Below are 16,632 nucleotides of genomic sequence, written 5' to 3'. Positions count from 1 at the left end.
ACACAGCGCGCTGTATTTTCTACCTGTAACACCTCACAGCGCACTGCAATGACACTCCAACATGTGTGAACATAGCCCTAATTTTCCTGCAGACTTCTGCACAATCAGTGAAGTTGCAGCAGCTGCTTCTGGCCAGTCAGAGATGGTGAATCTCTCAGGGGATTGGGGGATCCAGCCAAGCCTCCTATGACATCACGTCCTGCCCCCTGTCTGCATAATCAGCCTGCACTCAGCAAACACACACAATGTGAGACAGAGGCATGGAAGATTTGTCTCCTAAGATGTGGGAGCAGTAGACAATGTGGATTGTCACAGAGGCCATTTTTCTTCACTTCATGGATTTCTATCAGCTACTAGTGTTACAGAACCGTACAGATATGGTGATACATTGTTAAGGCATATCTATATAACTTTTAATGTACTTTTAATAGAAAACAAGTTTTCCTTATGTGGAATTCCCCTTTTAAGAAGCATTAGTCAACCTGGACAGTCTGTGGTGCAATGTGGTGATTGTGTCCCAGATGTGCTTGATTGGATTCAGGCATCAATGTCTTCATCATACAGAAACTGCTGAGACACTTTAGTCACATGAAGCCTAGAATTGTCATGTATTAGTAGGAACACACGGCCAACCGCACCTGCATATGCTCTAAAAATGGGTCTGAGGATCTCATCAAGGTACCAAATAGCGGTTATTGTACATCTGACTAGCACATGGAGGGCTCTGTAGCCCTCTGTGTCTTCCATGGACATGTACAGGCTCAGTGGTGGACGCTGGGGGGCGTGGCTCAGTCACATGTTCCTCCATGTCAGCCATTTTATGGACAGACTCGCCACAGAGCAGGGCAGCCCAGCCTGGAGGAGGGGAGCAGGGAGTACACTTACTAATACTGTATACTGAACTATTTTACTATAAAGTGGCCAAAACAGTACAACTGTTTGTGTGTTTGTTAGATTATGTTTGTCATTAGTGGTATCTTGGATAATAGATTACATTTTATTAGAAATCAATACAGAAAAATAATTACACTTTTTTTGTACAATTGCATATGTAGTCATGGTAGCATTTTGGCTGCCTGCTGTCACCACAAGCCCCCACTTTTATTATTGAGTTCAGTGTATAAATGAAATGCAGTAAGCTCCTCCTAGTGGTGGCAGCAGACAGTGAAAATGTTATCACGTAACTCTACTTATAAAGAGGATTCTCTATATTGATAAGTCAAATACATTTTGATCTTTGTCATATTTGCAACTCCTGAGCGCAAACAACTTTGTCAGAGAAGCTTTCTCCTGTTGCCCCCATTTCTATGCTAGGGGAGTGAGGATACAAAATGACAACTGGATTTGGCAAATATGTGGTTTATAATTGTAGTTGTCTCTATTAACTCATTCAGCTATTACAACACACTCAGTGGAGTGTCACTAGTGGACTGTTGCTCCTTGACACGATGGTCCTATATCAGGTTTAGGATTACTTCCTTTAAAGGGGTAATCTGGCATTTAAAAAAGTAATGCCTAACACTGCACATGTAAAAGTTATATGAATGTCTAATGTACAATAGTAACAGTGATTAGTCTCTTCCCTGTTTTTTTCAAAATATACCTTCCGTCAGAAGTCACTATTCTTCCTTCATGAATATTACACTCTACCCCTGTTATCTTTGTCCAGTGGCATTTTGCATTGGTGACTCACAGCCTCACGTCACTGACTGGGATTGGCCTGTTCTCCTCCCGGGCACTCTGCGCTCTAACGCAAGGCTAGCAGACACTCCTTCATTCATCAATTGGACAGGACAGGGCTGTGTCATTGAGCATCACATGTCTCCATTCGGTGTCGGGTTTTTTTCACAGTGATGTAGGAACCGGACCTGTAGAGCCTAGTTAGGCAGACGATGGGCGGACTTCTCAGCCAGCTAAGTGGGCAAGGGGACCGTGATTAGACCCAAAGGGCGTGACAAGGAGCACATGTAATGCGCAAGGGGAGATGGGAGGTTTCTATTCTGAAAACGGAAATGGAACGATATGAAGACCGTGATACCGGGCAATACAGAGTGAGAAAACTGGACAAATGGAGGCCGCAGAACTGCTCACTGTAATGGTTAACATTTTATACGTTTTTGGTTTTTTAATCAAACGCCGTATAACCCCATTAATGTGCTTCTTCCACTCACTTTTCTTTGTATACAGCACATGCCCTCTAAATACATGTTTTGCGTGGAATTAAAATTTTAAGACCCAATTAGAAAGATGAATTGTTTTCTACTCACTTTCATCCAGTCGCTGGTTATAGAATTACAGAAAAAATTGAAAGCACTTTAAAGTGTCATTTCACATTCCGCTGCTGCTTTTGTGATCTCTTGTTAAATAAATTGCTGATTTTCTGAGAAACACCAATCGTAACCCAGAACATTTGCAGAACGCGTGTCGCATGTGTTTATAGAAGCAGTGCAGGATAAAAAGCTTTGAAGTGTGAGGGCCAGGATCACACATGGGTGGCAATTATCAGTGTAAATACTGCCACCGCCGTAGGCTTGTCTTTAAGCTGAGATTCATAACATGCAGTTAGTGAGTCCTTCTCCAGGATTTTTAGTGGATAAAAGATGATTATTGCTCATGTATGTGCTTCCCTTACCTGATACAGTTGATACAGTGCATATAGGGTGTCCTAGTGAAGTTAGCTTAGTGCTCTCGTTTCCTCTCATTTCAGATGATTTCATAGTTCCAGGTATGGTGTGAAACCTTTTCACAGACATACCTATAGCTCTGCAAGCTGAGTAATTAGCATTTTTTCATTACCTCAAGCCCAGCGTATACTGTAGATGCCCCACATTGCTTGGTTCACAAATCTAAAGATCGTGGTTCACCCTATTACTGCATCCTCTGCTCTTATATACTTCAATAGGAGCTGAAGCTGCAGTATTCTGGTGCTGCCACTACAGGGATTATGAAGTCAATTGCTTCTGCCTCCATCAATCAACTAATTAAAGCCAATCCTTTGCAATAGGGTTTCAGTTTTTTTTTTTTAAGTAGTCCCAATTTTGCTGGTACAGCCCTATTTGATACTTGTTGAGTGTCTGCACAGAGCTTGTTATGTCCATAAGCTTGCCAACTGATTCCAACAACCAACAGATTACTGTGAGAAGGCATTTATCATAATGTAAGGCAGCTCTGAAGTAGGGCTAGGCAATATTGGCCAAAATCAATATCGCGGTTTATCGCACACGTAGCCGCGGTAACGATAATTGAACAATAATTCTGACACGCCCCTTTTGTAAGCCACACCCCTTTTGCAAAGCCACACCTACTTGCCATGTCAAAGTGGCAATATTTTGATTCACAAAAGTGAAAAAAATAATAACTCACTTAGCAGCAACACAAGGCAGAGCCATTTAGTGCATACTAGTTATTACAGTATAGGGGCACGGCGCACAGTATAGGCACAGTATAGGGGCACGGCGCACAGTATATGCACAGTATAGGGGCACGGTGCACAGTATATGCACAGTATAGGGGCACGGCACACAGTATACTGTATGCACAGTATAGGGGCACGGCACACAGTGAATGCACAGTATAGTGGCACGGCGCACAGTATATGCACAGTATAGGGGCACGGCGCACAGTATAGGGGCACGGCGCACAGTATAAGCACAGTATAGGGGCACGGCGCACAGTATATGCACAGTATAGGCACGGCGCACAGTATAGGGGCACGGTGCACAGTATATGCACAGTATAGGGGCACGGCACACAGTATACTGTATGCACAGTATAGGGGCACGGCACACAGTGAATGCACATTATAGTGGCACGGCGCACAGTATATGCACAGTATAGGGGCAAGGCGCACAGTATAGGCACAGTATAGGGGCACGGCGCACAGTATATGCACAGTATAGGGGCACGGCGCACAGTATAGGCACGGCGCACAGTATATGCACAGTATAGGGGCACGGCGCACAGTATATGCACAGTATAGGGGCACGGCGCACAGTATATGCACAGTATAGGGGCACGGCGCACAGTATACTATATGCACAGTATAGGCACGGCGCACAGTATACTGTATGCACAGTATAGGGGCACGGCGCGCAGTATACTGTATGCACAGTATAGGGGCACGGCGCGCAGTATACTGTATGCACAGTATAGGGGCACGGCGCGCAGTATACTGTATGCACAGTATAGGGGCACGGCGCGCAGTATACTGTATGCACAGTATAGGGGCACGGCGCGCAGTATACTGTATGCACAGTATAGGGGCACGGCGCACAGTATACTGTATGCACAGTATAGGGGCACGGCGCGCAGTATACTGTATGCACAGTATAGGGGCACGGCGCGCAGTATACTGTATGCACAGTATAGGGGCACGGCGCGCAGTATACTGTATGCACAGTATAGGGGCACGGCGCACAGTATACTGTATGCACAGTATAGGGGCACGGCGCACAGTATACTGTATGCACAGTATAGGGGCACGGCGCACAGTATACTGTATGCACAGTATAGGGGCACGGCGCACAGTATACTGTATGCACAGTATAGGGGCACGGCGCACAGTATACTGTATGCACAGTATAGGGGCACGGCGCACAGTATACTGTATGCACAGTATAGGGGCACGGCGCGCAGTATACTGTATGCACAGTATAGGGGCACGGCGCACAGTATACTGTATGCACAGTATAGGGGCACGGCGCGCAGTATACTGTATGCACAGTATAGGGGCACGGCGCACAGTATACTGTATGCACAGTATAGGGGCACGGCGCACAGCGTATGCACAGTATAGGGGCACGGCGCACAGCGTATGCACAGTATAGGGGCACGGCGCACAGCGTATGCACAGTATAGGGGCACGGCACAGTATTTGGGCACTTACAGCTCTTGCAGACACCAGGGACAGGCTGAGGGCAAACAGCAGCTCCAGCACCTGGGCACTAGGCACATACAAGGAGAAGAGGATCTGCAGGGGCTGGCAGCTGCTTCCTTCCTGCGGGGTAGTGACAGCTCTAGATCGCAGTACCATCTTCTACAGGTTCTCTCCCTTGGGCTACCGCTACCTCCGCGCTCTGATGGGACAGGTGCTGGGTGGGGAGGGGCTCTGATTGGACAGGCCGGGACGGGTGCATGGAGAAGGGCATAGCGCGCTCTGATGGGACAGGCCGCGTGGGAAAGCATGACGCGCTCTGTCGGGCAGGAGGGGGTGCGCTCTGTCATGCCGCGCACGGAGATGGGGGGGGAGGCGCGCTGTCATGCCGGTGCCTGGAGTATGGGCATCCCTGCACAGACGGCACGCGGGGTGGGGGGTCCCGCTCTGTCGTGCTGGGTGCGGAGGGGGGGCGCTCTGTCATGTCGGCCTCCCTGCACAGATAGCATACTAATTCACTGCTCACGGCTCAGGCCGGGAAAGCGTGAAAATACCGCACCTACCGTCCTGGCAATGTTGAGGTCGGTTAACCGACGCCAGAGACGGTATCGGTATTTTCACGGTATACCGCCCAGCCCTACTCTGAAGTACAATATAGACTGTAACTGGAACAATTCAGGATTGTGATGTAATGCATGTATAGTGTGGAGACTTTACTAAAACTGTTTTTGTGCCTGCCTATTTTTAAACAGGCTGTCTTTATTTGTTGATGGGCTTGTGAGGACATACTGGGCTGGTGGGCATGGCCAGCTGGGAGAGAGAGACAGAACACGTCGATCTGTTTGCGCTTTTCTCTCCTCTCCCCTTCTGCCCCACCCACCAGCGGGAATTTGTTGTAATTGAATCTCGCAGGCATCTGAGTCGGGATCCAATGTTTGGGAACATACCTAAAACTTTGCAGCGACATTTTAAGACTGATGTTTGAACTGATCCAATTATCAGTTTGCGGCACCCATCTTTTTCTCCATAGCGTTCATATAGATAATAAATATACATGGATAGATAGCTTGAGAAGACTACGATTCCCAGTACGCAATGCAGACTGTCAGCTAGTGACTTAATTTGGGCCGTTTCCTGCACATGTAGGTTTTCTTTGCAGGATTCAGTCTTTGCGTGCTGTGCTAGTTGGCGATGTTTGGCTATGTTTGGGGCATTAAAGTAAACAGGGCTGCTGCCAGTATGTAGCGGTATGTGTTCACACCAGCTTGTTTGCATCTCCTAGATGTTATTTGTGATCCCTTTCACTATTATCCAGTCTCAGCTTTATTCAGTAGCGTAAGAGTAGGGTTCGGCAGTGTTCACTGCCAAATTCCATAAGAAACCATTGCAGATTTTATTACGAATGCCAAACTAAATGACGCAGTGTGCTTTGCTTTTTTGTGACAAACCCAACGGTTGCCTGTGTAGTTCAGTGTTGTCCACTGGGCTCAGTTCATATGCAATATGTAAGGGATCCATCAATGCCGTTACCATTTTTCTGCTCCAATAATGAGGCCGAGCGATGGAGAGAATTCCTCAGTTGTGTAGCGTATTGTAGGTAATAAGGTTCTGAGCAGTCTGCTTATACTTTCCTCTTCATCTGCCTGTTCATTATCATTTTCTGCTAATCTGTCGTCTTGTTAAAGTGTAGTAATATTATAATTAGAATTTCTACAATTTTCTAAAAGCGACAATCCTTCAGCTTCTATCAGGGAATTAGTTCTAATTTACTGCCTAGACAAAGATTTAGCCCATTAAGGAGCTTTGTTTGCATTATGTTAATATGATAGGAAATTAAAAGTATCACAATATACCCTAATTTATTGGCGTCTGGGAGGGGGTTTCTAGTATCCGAAACCTTTCACTGCTGGTATATTTGTTGTACATATGCAATACATTTTTTTGTATGTTCTTCATGGACACCGCCCCCAACAAGTTTTATCTGTGTCTCCAGTTGTTACAGACAAGATACGGCCCTCAGCACTACACAGTCTGGCCTCTGTATTCCAGCTATATGTGCTGTTATCACCACAGAGATAACACTTTAAATACAACAAATGTGGATTTCTTATGCCCTTGCTCCAATGGTCTGCTTATATTACCTGTCATGTACAGTGGCAGAAGCCAATTTATCACTTCTTACTCTATGAATTAAAGTAAGTGGAGCTTGCCTGTCCTGCTGTCACAAATTGGAAACCTGAAGGAAACTGCATGTCCGTAATGTCCTCTGTATTCATAGCACAGGCAACGTTGCTTTTCTTGAATATTGAAAACAAGCCGAGGTTTATCTCATCATTAGTGTGATTCTCTCCAATGGTGGGGGAATCTGTGAGACTGATCTCTTATAATAGAAAGTACTGATTTATAATGCAAGAAAATATCCACCTCCCAACACCAGTTTATCGGTATGTTCATGTGTGTGGGTTTTGCAGAGGATTTTCAGCAGATTTTCCCAATTTATATTAGTAGGTAAGTAAAAACAAAAATGTGAAGCAAATTCCTAATGCAAAATTAATAGAAAAAAATGCAGCTCCTGTTAGCCATGTAGCTAGTAGTAGCTATGTAATTATAGTTTACTATTCCCTCTACCGCCACCCCAGAAGCCTGTAAGTTTTTTACTGTAATGCCAGAATACCCCTTTAAGGCTGCTGTCACACTGTTTTTTCTAAATACTGACACTGCAGTTTTAAAGCCAAAGCCAGAGGTGGATTCAAAAGCAATACCAAATATAAAGGAAGGATCTATAGCTCTCCTTCCTGCTGGATCCACTCCTGAGTTTGGCTCAAAACAACCCATCATGAAAAGGTGAAAGTTCCCAAAATGAAAATCAGCAGAGCAAGAAGAATACTAAAAAAGCAGGGAATGGTGGGATATTTCAGCTCAGAAGCCTGGTGAATTGTGAATTTGCTGTTATCTATTCAAAAGAAGTCATGAAATATATGTATTATCAGAACAGCGGGTGCAGCTCTAGAGTATAATACAGGCTGTAAATCAGGATTGGTAGATGTATTATAATAGAATGGATACCTTTCAAAGTTTCTATGTATAAATATTTAAAGGTTGACCAAAGGGGGCCTTAACCCTAGTTATAAGATGAGCACAGTTTCTATGGCAGTTTGTAATATAATGTGCCTTTTTTATATTGGGTATACAGAATTATGCTGGTTCTTGTCATCTCTTAGCCTTACAATCTCACCTTTTGTCTGCTGTATCCTGCTGGTTCAGTGCCTGCAGAGAGTCCTCCCTGCCGTGAAGTACTGTGATGTGTATTGTGCACTGGGGATCAGCTACAGTATTTGACCCCAAAGCAATGCATTACATAATATACATTGTGGCCCACATGCCCTGTGCACTGATCCCATACCCTAAGGCATTACATTCTAGCATCTCAGCTAAGCCTTTAGGGCCTTGAAGAATGTGAATACAGCTCTGGATGTGACTGAAGTTTAAGACATAATCCAACAAGAGACAGGTGTTAGATAAGCAGAGCATTTTCCTGGTTTACTCAGTGTAGATTAAGCTTGTTAATGGTGTTCAGGCTATCGCTATCATGATTTGGAGATCTCATCGCCAGCTCTTTTCTCCTGGCAGCTGCTTCTTGTATCTGTTTGTGAACTCATAAAAGATGCTTGAATGTCTACGGTTTTAATCTATTACTTAAATGCGTAAGATGCAGGTCTGGAAATCCATGAAATATAGCCCTGTCAGGAGAGGCAAACAGTTTTCATGTGGATATAAAATGCAGAGCTGGCAATGATGCAGAGGAAGCGTCCTGGCTCTGATCCCGCACGCCTTCATATCTAGAATTCCACACATCCTGATTCTGCCATGGATTCATCACATTTTTACAGGATACCCCATCTCCTGGATGCTCATCTTCCTCCACTTCCCTTCATTGGGCTTGTTTTCCATCATGAAGTCGTCTACATTTTTTGTGCCATCATATTTTTTTTGTTCCTGTAAAGCCTTGGCACAGTGAAGAACCACAGGACTGTAGCTCACTATGTAAATGGAGGTGGGGATATAAATTGTTTGCATTCTGAAGTTTTTTTTTTTGTTTTTTTTTAGATTGGTAACAAGGGATCTTCACAGTAAATGTGATTATGGAAACATTTATCCATGTATCATTCCTGCTTCCATAAAGCAATCTGAATAGGACTTGTAGTGGGTGGTCTTGTATTCAGTGTGGACACATATAGGTGAAGCGGTCATTGGGACACGTCCCCCGTAATGGAGACCTGTTGGCTTTCCTGACACGTCTGTTTTCATATGCTTTTGTTCCCCTTAGAATAATAATTCTGGGGCATCTGCATTGTGCAATTCCTCTGTTGTCCATTCTTTTATTGGTGTTACATCTTTTTCCTTTATTTAAAGGGGTAGTCCACCAAAAAAAAATTTCTTTCAAATCAACTGGTGCCATAAAGTGCCAGAGATTTGTAATTCACTTCTATTAAAAAAATCTTAAGTCTTCCAGTACTTATTAGCTGCTGTGTGTCCAGCAGGAAGTGGTGTTTTCTTTCCTGTCTGACCCCGTGCTCTCTGTTGCCTCCTCTGTCCATGTCAGGAACTGTCCAAAGCAGGAGCAAATCCCCATAGAAAACCTCTCCTGCTCTCCAGACTGGAAATAATACAACTTCCTGTTGGGCATACAGCAGCTGATAAGTACTGGAAGGCTTGAGATTTTTTAATAGAAGTAAATTACAAATCTCTGGCACTTCATGGTAGCAGTTGATATGAAAGAAAAAATTTTTTGGTGGACTACCCCTTTAAGACTGATAAAGTATGGGCAGACTTCGCAGACACCACCACCTCCCTCCCACCTAGTAACTCGTACATTTCCAGGATGAATAATAGAGAAATACAGTAGGGTTGCTTCATGACGAATGCAGGTATTTACTGAAATAGCTACAGTATGTCACGAGGGTCTACAATTCCTCTTTAATGAAGACCTGTAAGCACAAAATAACCTGCAGACTGCATTAGTTCAGTAGGCTTTGTTGAGTCTTGCAATACATTTTGAATATGTATTAGCGAAGGTCAAAGAAAAGTCTGTATTCCACACTTGTTGGGGTAAAGGGTTCTTTTAAGGTTATGTTCACACTGCATATACTTTGTGTTTGTAAGATTGCGTTTTCTATTGTGATAAGTAAACTTCTATCTCTCTCTCTCTTTCTATCTGTGTTCATCAATTTAAACAAAAAAACACACATTTAAAATGCAACATAAATGGAGTGTGAACACAGCGTAGTACTCCTTTCTTATTACTGTACATGTATAGCCTAGGTTGGGTGTATACATCAGGAGGAAATACCTCTAACAGAAGGCTGGGACATTTCACACTGTTTATCACACATGAAAAAATGCTGTTATTTTTTTGTTTTGTTACTGTATAATTGTTACTACTACACTGTACCATACTTCAAAACAAAAGTGTAGACTGCCCGATGGAGACCTTAAAAGGAACCAATCAGCCCAATTGGGCTGATTGGTTCCCTTTAAGTGAGTGGAGCCCTATGGATATGTGTGGTTTATAAGTCAAAAGTTATTCCTGGTCTGTATACCAAACGTAGGCTGAAGGGCCTGTTTTAAATTAGGACATCTATACAAGACCCTATCATACTTGAAATTTCAAGCACAATTTCACCTCCATACATGGACCCCAATAACTTTGTTGTATGAACATAATGCACTACAATATCAATATACACTGGCTATAGGAAAACTTTACTTGCCCAGTAATGTCACAGATACTGTCTGCTCTGTGGTTTGATGCATGTAAGGTTAATAAGAGACACTTATTAAGATGAAGATGTAAAAGTCTTACTTATGCTCATTTCCTTTTATTAATTCTTTCAGCTCCAGTTCTGACATTCTACGGGACATAGAGGAGGCCACAGTGCACGCAGCATCCAGTTCTAACCTGTAAGTACTTGAATGAATGTCTCTTTCAGCATCCACAGATCGGCTCCATCTGTAATCAGAATATTTTAATGGCAGAGATGAAAACAAGGTTCCTGGTAATGACTTTTCTCTTTGAAGTGGGGAGTTCTGTTCAAGGAAATAAATCCAACAGCCTAAAATAACTCACATCCTCTGGGGTAGTTGTTTATTTCAAATTATTCTTTAGTTGATTGGAGGAACTTAAAAAAATAAAAATATTTTCACTGTCTGCACTGTTGCCTGTCAATATTGTACATGGCAGAAATGGGTACTGAGGGGGTGTGAAACCTAATGACCAAACAGCTGGTCTACATGTAGGGTCAGGTGGGGATTTGGAGGATGTCCAGTTTTATTTAAATGAATCATTATATAGTGAAACATTCTAAAACCTCTCCATAAATGCGCTGCTTACTTTCCACTTAACTGTCTTAAATCTTGCCGTTTTCATTCTGGCCACTAAGTAGGGCTGGGCGATATTGGCCTAAATCAATATCACGGTTAATCGTACATGAAGCCGCGGTAACGATAATTGAACGATAATTACGACTCGCCCTTTTTGCAAGCCACACCCACTTGGCTGTGTCAAACTGGCGATATTTTGTTTTAATAAAGTAAAAAAGGAAAAAAACTCACTGAGCAGCAACACAAGGCTGGGCCATTTAGTTTACAGTCATTATTAGGGGGTCTTGGCAGAGACCTGGACGTGTATATAAAATACAGCTATGTACACACTACAGGATGTGTATATACAGGTACACAGCTATGTACACACTACAGGACGTGTATATAGCTATGTAGTACATAACTGTATACTTCTATATGCATGTCCTGTATTGTGAACATAGATGTATACCTATATGTACACGTCCTGTAGTGGCTGTATACCTATATGTACTCTTCCTGCAGAGTGTACATAGCTGTATACCTACATGTAAACGTCCTGCAGTGTGTACATGACTGTATACCTGTATATACACGTCATGTAGTGTGTACATACTAAGTACACACAACAGAACGTGCATTTACAGGTTTAAAGCCATGTACACACTACAGCTGTAGGTGCAGTGCAGACTAGGAAAGCTGGGTGACAACCCCTGTAGGTGCAGGATATGACTAAGGAAAATATTTCCCCTCAGATGTGTCATCTGTTTTTATACTGGAAAGTGACAGGTTGGTGTATCTTACACGCTGCGCCATATTGTAGTGTATGCAATGCATTACAATTCTTTATTATCAGGTACTGCTATAAGACAGACATTCCCATTGACACACACACTGAGGCTATGTTCACATTGGTATCACATTCCATTCACACAGAAATAAAATGTGCAACCCAACAGCCCCCATTTATGTCATTGGGGTTTACCAGGTGCAGCTGGTTCCATGTGTGGCTGGATCCTCCACTGCGCTCAATGAAAACCTGGACAGGTGTGAACAGAGCCTTAGGGCCCTATTCCACCGGACGATTATCGTTCAGATTAACGTTAAATCGTTCGAATCTAAACGATAATCGTTCGTTTGAAATGCAGTTAACTATTAACAACCGAACGAGAAATCGTTGATCGCTTTAGAAGACCTGGACCTATTTTTATCGTTGCTCGTTCGCAAATCGTTCGCATTGAATAAGACGTCATTCAGTCGTTTGCAATAGATACGAACGCAATAGCGAATAAATAGCGAAGAAAAACGATCGCAATTACGATCATTAGTAACGATTATCGTTCCATGGAAATGAGTGAACGTTTTCAGGTCTTTCGCAATAGCGGTTGTTTGAGATAGTTAATCGTTAACGATTATGCAAACGATAATCGTCCGGTGGAATAGGGCCCTTAGTGAGTCAGCTGATCACAAGAGTACAATAAGGTGACCAGATCACAAGGGCTTCTGTTCAGATCCCATGTAAATAAAGCTCCAGATCCTGCTAGATTTTAGTGCTATCCCCGGTATGCCATGTGATAGCTCCACATCCCCCTATCCCCAGCACTCAGGGGCCTCTTCCTTTAAATCTGGATAACTGCACGCAGCCCCATCCCCAGCCTCAGCACAGCACCTGTTGATGTCAGTGATCAGTTTGACGCCGGTCACCGCATCACGCTGAGGAGTCGGGGATCTTGGACACAGTGCAGTGTCCGGAGGCTGCTTGCGGGCCACGCTTTGTGACGTCATCCCGCTAGCCGTGCTTTGACTCCACAGGCAGCAGGGTTCCGGCCGGGTAGAGCTGCGAGATCCTGAAGATGGGGGAGGAGGGACAAAGCTGCCCCCTTGTGACAGGATGGAAACAAGAGAGCGCGGCCGTGAACCCATATGCTGTCCCATAGAAGATGCTGGGAGCCTGAGGAGCTCCGTGTGTGAGCGGCCAGGAGGGAATTCTAAGCGGTCAGTGACCTAGGGCGGGTAAAGGAATGAAAATACCGCAGATACCGTCCTTGCAAAGTTGACGTCGGTTAACTGACGCCAGGGACGGTATCGGTATTTTCGGGTATACCTTCCCTGCCCTACCACTAATCCTAATAACCAGACACTCCCTGTTGTGTACAGATCCCTTTCCAGCAGTGTCCCCATTATCATCACAGACTGGAGTGCAGAGAAAGGTGACATCAGTGTATAGATAAGATACTATTCACTATAGAGCAAGCTGAAAGCTTAGCCTCTTGCACCTGTGGAATTACCTCTGTACAGGTCATAGAGCATGCCTGGAAAACCTCTCCCTTTTATATGATTAAGGTCTGCTTCGGACTATTGTATCTATGTCCATGGGGCTTGCTGTGATAAGCCCTGTTCACACTGAGCAAAAACCGCAGAATTCCGCAGCGGAGCTCTCTGTCCCGGGATCCCGCCGTGCTCAGTGTCCTGCAATGAGTAAATGAGAGGGCACGCATGTGTCCCCTCCCGCCACTCTCCGCTCAAAGAATTGACATGTCACTTCTTTGAGCGGAGAGGAAGCGGACGCACGTGTGCCCTCTCATTCACTCACTGCAGGACACTGAGCACAGCAGGATCCCGCGACAGAGAGCTCCGCTGCGGAATTCTGCCGTTTTTGCTCATTGTTAACGGGGCAATATACCACAAATGGCTATGCTGAGGTAACTGACTTGAAAACTACTGTAGTCAGAACTATTCTTAAAGGGGTTATCCAGCGCTACAAAAACATGGCCACTTTTTTCCAGACACATCCCCGCTCTTGTCTCCAGCTTGGGCAGGGTTCTGCTGCTCAGTTCCATTGAAGTGAAGCTGGAAATTAATTGCAAACCGCACCTGAACTGGAGACAAGAGTCTTGTTGTCTCTGAAAGAAAGTGGCCATGTTTTTGTAGCACTAGATAACCCCTTTAAGCCAAATTGCAATGAGCTACCCCTAGTGGTGGTTGCAGGCAGAAATTTTTTATCAGTGACACTTTGTAACATACATTAAAGAGGATCTTTGGCCTTTTCGAAACCAACTATGACTAATAAATGGCAGAATGCTATTTCTGGTTTCTAGGTATTGCCTTGTGCCTTATTTACCTTGTGCAGTACAGAAGCGTTTTGGGATTTGTAGTCAACCTGTGGCAGTTCATAGACTGCAGCTATGTCCACAGACTGTGAAGTGGGCATTCGCCACTACTCTTTATTGGATATAAACCTGAGGCTATCCCTGTTGAGAACTGAATGATGGTGATTGTTCACTCAGCAGTCTAGGCCATCATTAGTACATTGAGTACTAAAGCCAATGGTACTTCACATACTCTTTAACATTAGTGTGGAACTTCTTTAAATCCTTGTACTTTGGCTGTTATGGCAGTAACGGGGAGTCTTTAACTCATATTGATAGACAGCTCTTGCTGTAGATACACCCATACAGGGGAAGCTGTCAGTTACTGTGTGTGTGGGGGGGGGATCACTTTCCGATCCTGCCACTGAGAAGTCTGCTCTACAATATGTCCTGAAATCAGTAGTAACAAACAAACAAAAAAAAAAAAAGTTTTAATGCCATCATACACAGTACGTCTAGAATTGCTGCTGGCATGTTGGAGCATCCCAGCTTGAGACCTAAAAGAATAATTGACCCCACTGATAACCCTGTGACGGTCAGATGGGCAGCTAATGGCTGTAATTAGGACCAAGAATTAATGTCACAAAAAGGAAAATTATTGGTTACTTTGCTTTATTGGGATCCAATCTGACAAATTGCTGAACTAAATTGCTAAATTTGTCTGCATTGCCCTTTAAGTGAGTTCAAATTGTGCAGTTCTTATGTGTTCTGTGTAAAGTTTTCCAGTGTCTCCCATTTAACCATTCAAGATGGCCATCACATATCTTTTTAATACAAGTACTGTTTTTTATGATTATGCCTTCAGGGCCTTAATATCCTGTACATCTTCATTGTATTACTTTTAGGGTACAAACCCACTTGACGTATTTGCTGCGTGAATCAGTCTTAAAAATAAGCAGGCAAAACGCAGGTTGGCTTTATACAATTGTTCTGCGTTAAAATACGCAATTGCGTATTTTTGAAGTGTGAAGCTACATGCATTTTTCGCACAGGTTGTTAACAACTGATGCTTTGCTAACAACAAGCTTCACGCTTCAAAAATACGCAATTGCGTATTTTAACTCAGAACAATCGTATAAAGCCAACCTGCGTTTTGCCTGCTTATTTTTAAGACTGATTCACGCAGCAAATACGTCAAGTGGGTTTGTACCCTTACTTTGAAAGCTATATGCACAAATATTGTGTCCTCAGCAAATGAATAAACCTGACCCCTGTATATATGGAAGAGACCCTGCAGTAAACTGCTTTTTTTTACTATTGATACATGGGGAAATTAATGAAAAAAAATGTGTAGGAATGGATTACCTTCTTTATTTGCCTCCCATGATTCATTACTTCCAGATGTGAGTATGTAAAGTGATACTTATACGAAGGGGAGGAGCCTGACTTGTTTGAGGAGTGGGAAGGGAAATCTGTATTCAGGAAATAATGACCACATGTTCCTACAGTGCAGAAACCAGACTGTAACACGAACAATAGACAGCAGAAATAACCTACAATGTGCAAGGGCAGAGCCTCTATAGGCACCAAAACAATTTTTACACTTTTGACAGATGATGTCCTTTTTATTCCCATTAATACGATCCTTACTTTATCTCAGAGGCTTTGAGTAACATTCATAAAAACATGAGGAGAACGGTATGTTCCAGCTTGTGTCATATTTTATATCGATGCCAATTGCACATCTCGCAGCTGTCTATATATGTATAAAGTCTTGAGTATTTTGCAGGCAAGCTTGTCAGACGTGCTGGAGGATGTGTTATTCTCCGCCATAAGCACATAAGATGCTGGAACATGCCCCTGATCGTTTGTCTCATTAGTCCTATGTCACAGATCAAAAAAAGGAGAAAAGCTGAGAAAAAATAACACACAAGATATTGTCTATCAACAATGGAGTGCAGGCAAGCCATTTAGGGCTCAGTAAAAATCCTTGTAATGAGAACCGTATTGGTTGTCACTCTGCTTTCCCAGATACAGCTATAAGCAAGAACTTAAAGGGGTAGTGCGAAGTTTCAAAATTATTCACTAAATAACACACATTACAAAGTTATACAACTTTGTAACGTATGTTATGTTAGTGAATGGCCCCCTTCCCTGTGTCCCCCCCCCCCCCACGCTAGACCCGGAAGCGTGATGCACTATACTCACCTGATTCGTGTCGACCCCCGTCCGCCATCTTAGGACAATGTCATCTTCGGGAGGCCGGCCGAACCGTTCAATCCGTCCCTCATGCCGGCCCCCCTCTGCCAC

General features: G+C 43.7%; 1 protein-coding gene across 2 annotated transcripts in view; it reads left to right on the top strand.

Moving 5' to 3' along the window:
* Window positions 1-16,632, top strand: part of RAD18 (RAD18 E3 ubiquitin protein ligase) — a 305,725-nt gene that overhangs the window by 247,006 nt on the left and 42,087 nt on the right. For both annotated transcript variants that reach the window (XM_069968715.1, XM_069968716.1), the window contains one exon: window positions 10,769-10,834. In XM_069968715.1, coding sequence (XP_069824816.1) covers window positions 10,769-10,834 — 66 coding nt within the window. The remainder of the gene's footprint in view (window positions 1-10,768; window positions 10,835-16,632) is intronic.

The sequence above is a fragment of the Dendropsophus ebraccatus genome, chromosome 4, assembly GCF_027789765.1.
Source record: "Dendropsophus ebraccatus isolate aDenEbr1 chromosome 4, aDenEbr1.pat, whole genome shotgun sequence".
Taxonomy (NCBI): Eukaryota; Metazoa; Chordata; class Amphibia; order Anura; family Hylidae; genus Dendropsophus; species Dendropsophus ebraccatus.
The sequence above is the reverse complement of the archived record's forward strand: the minus strand, read 5'-3'. Positions and strand labels throughout refer to the sequence as shown.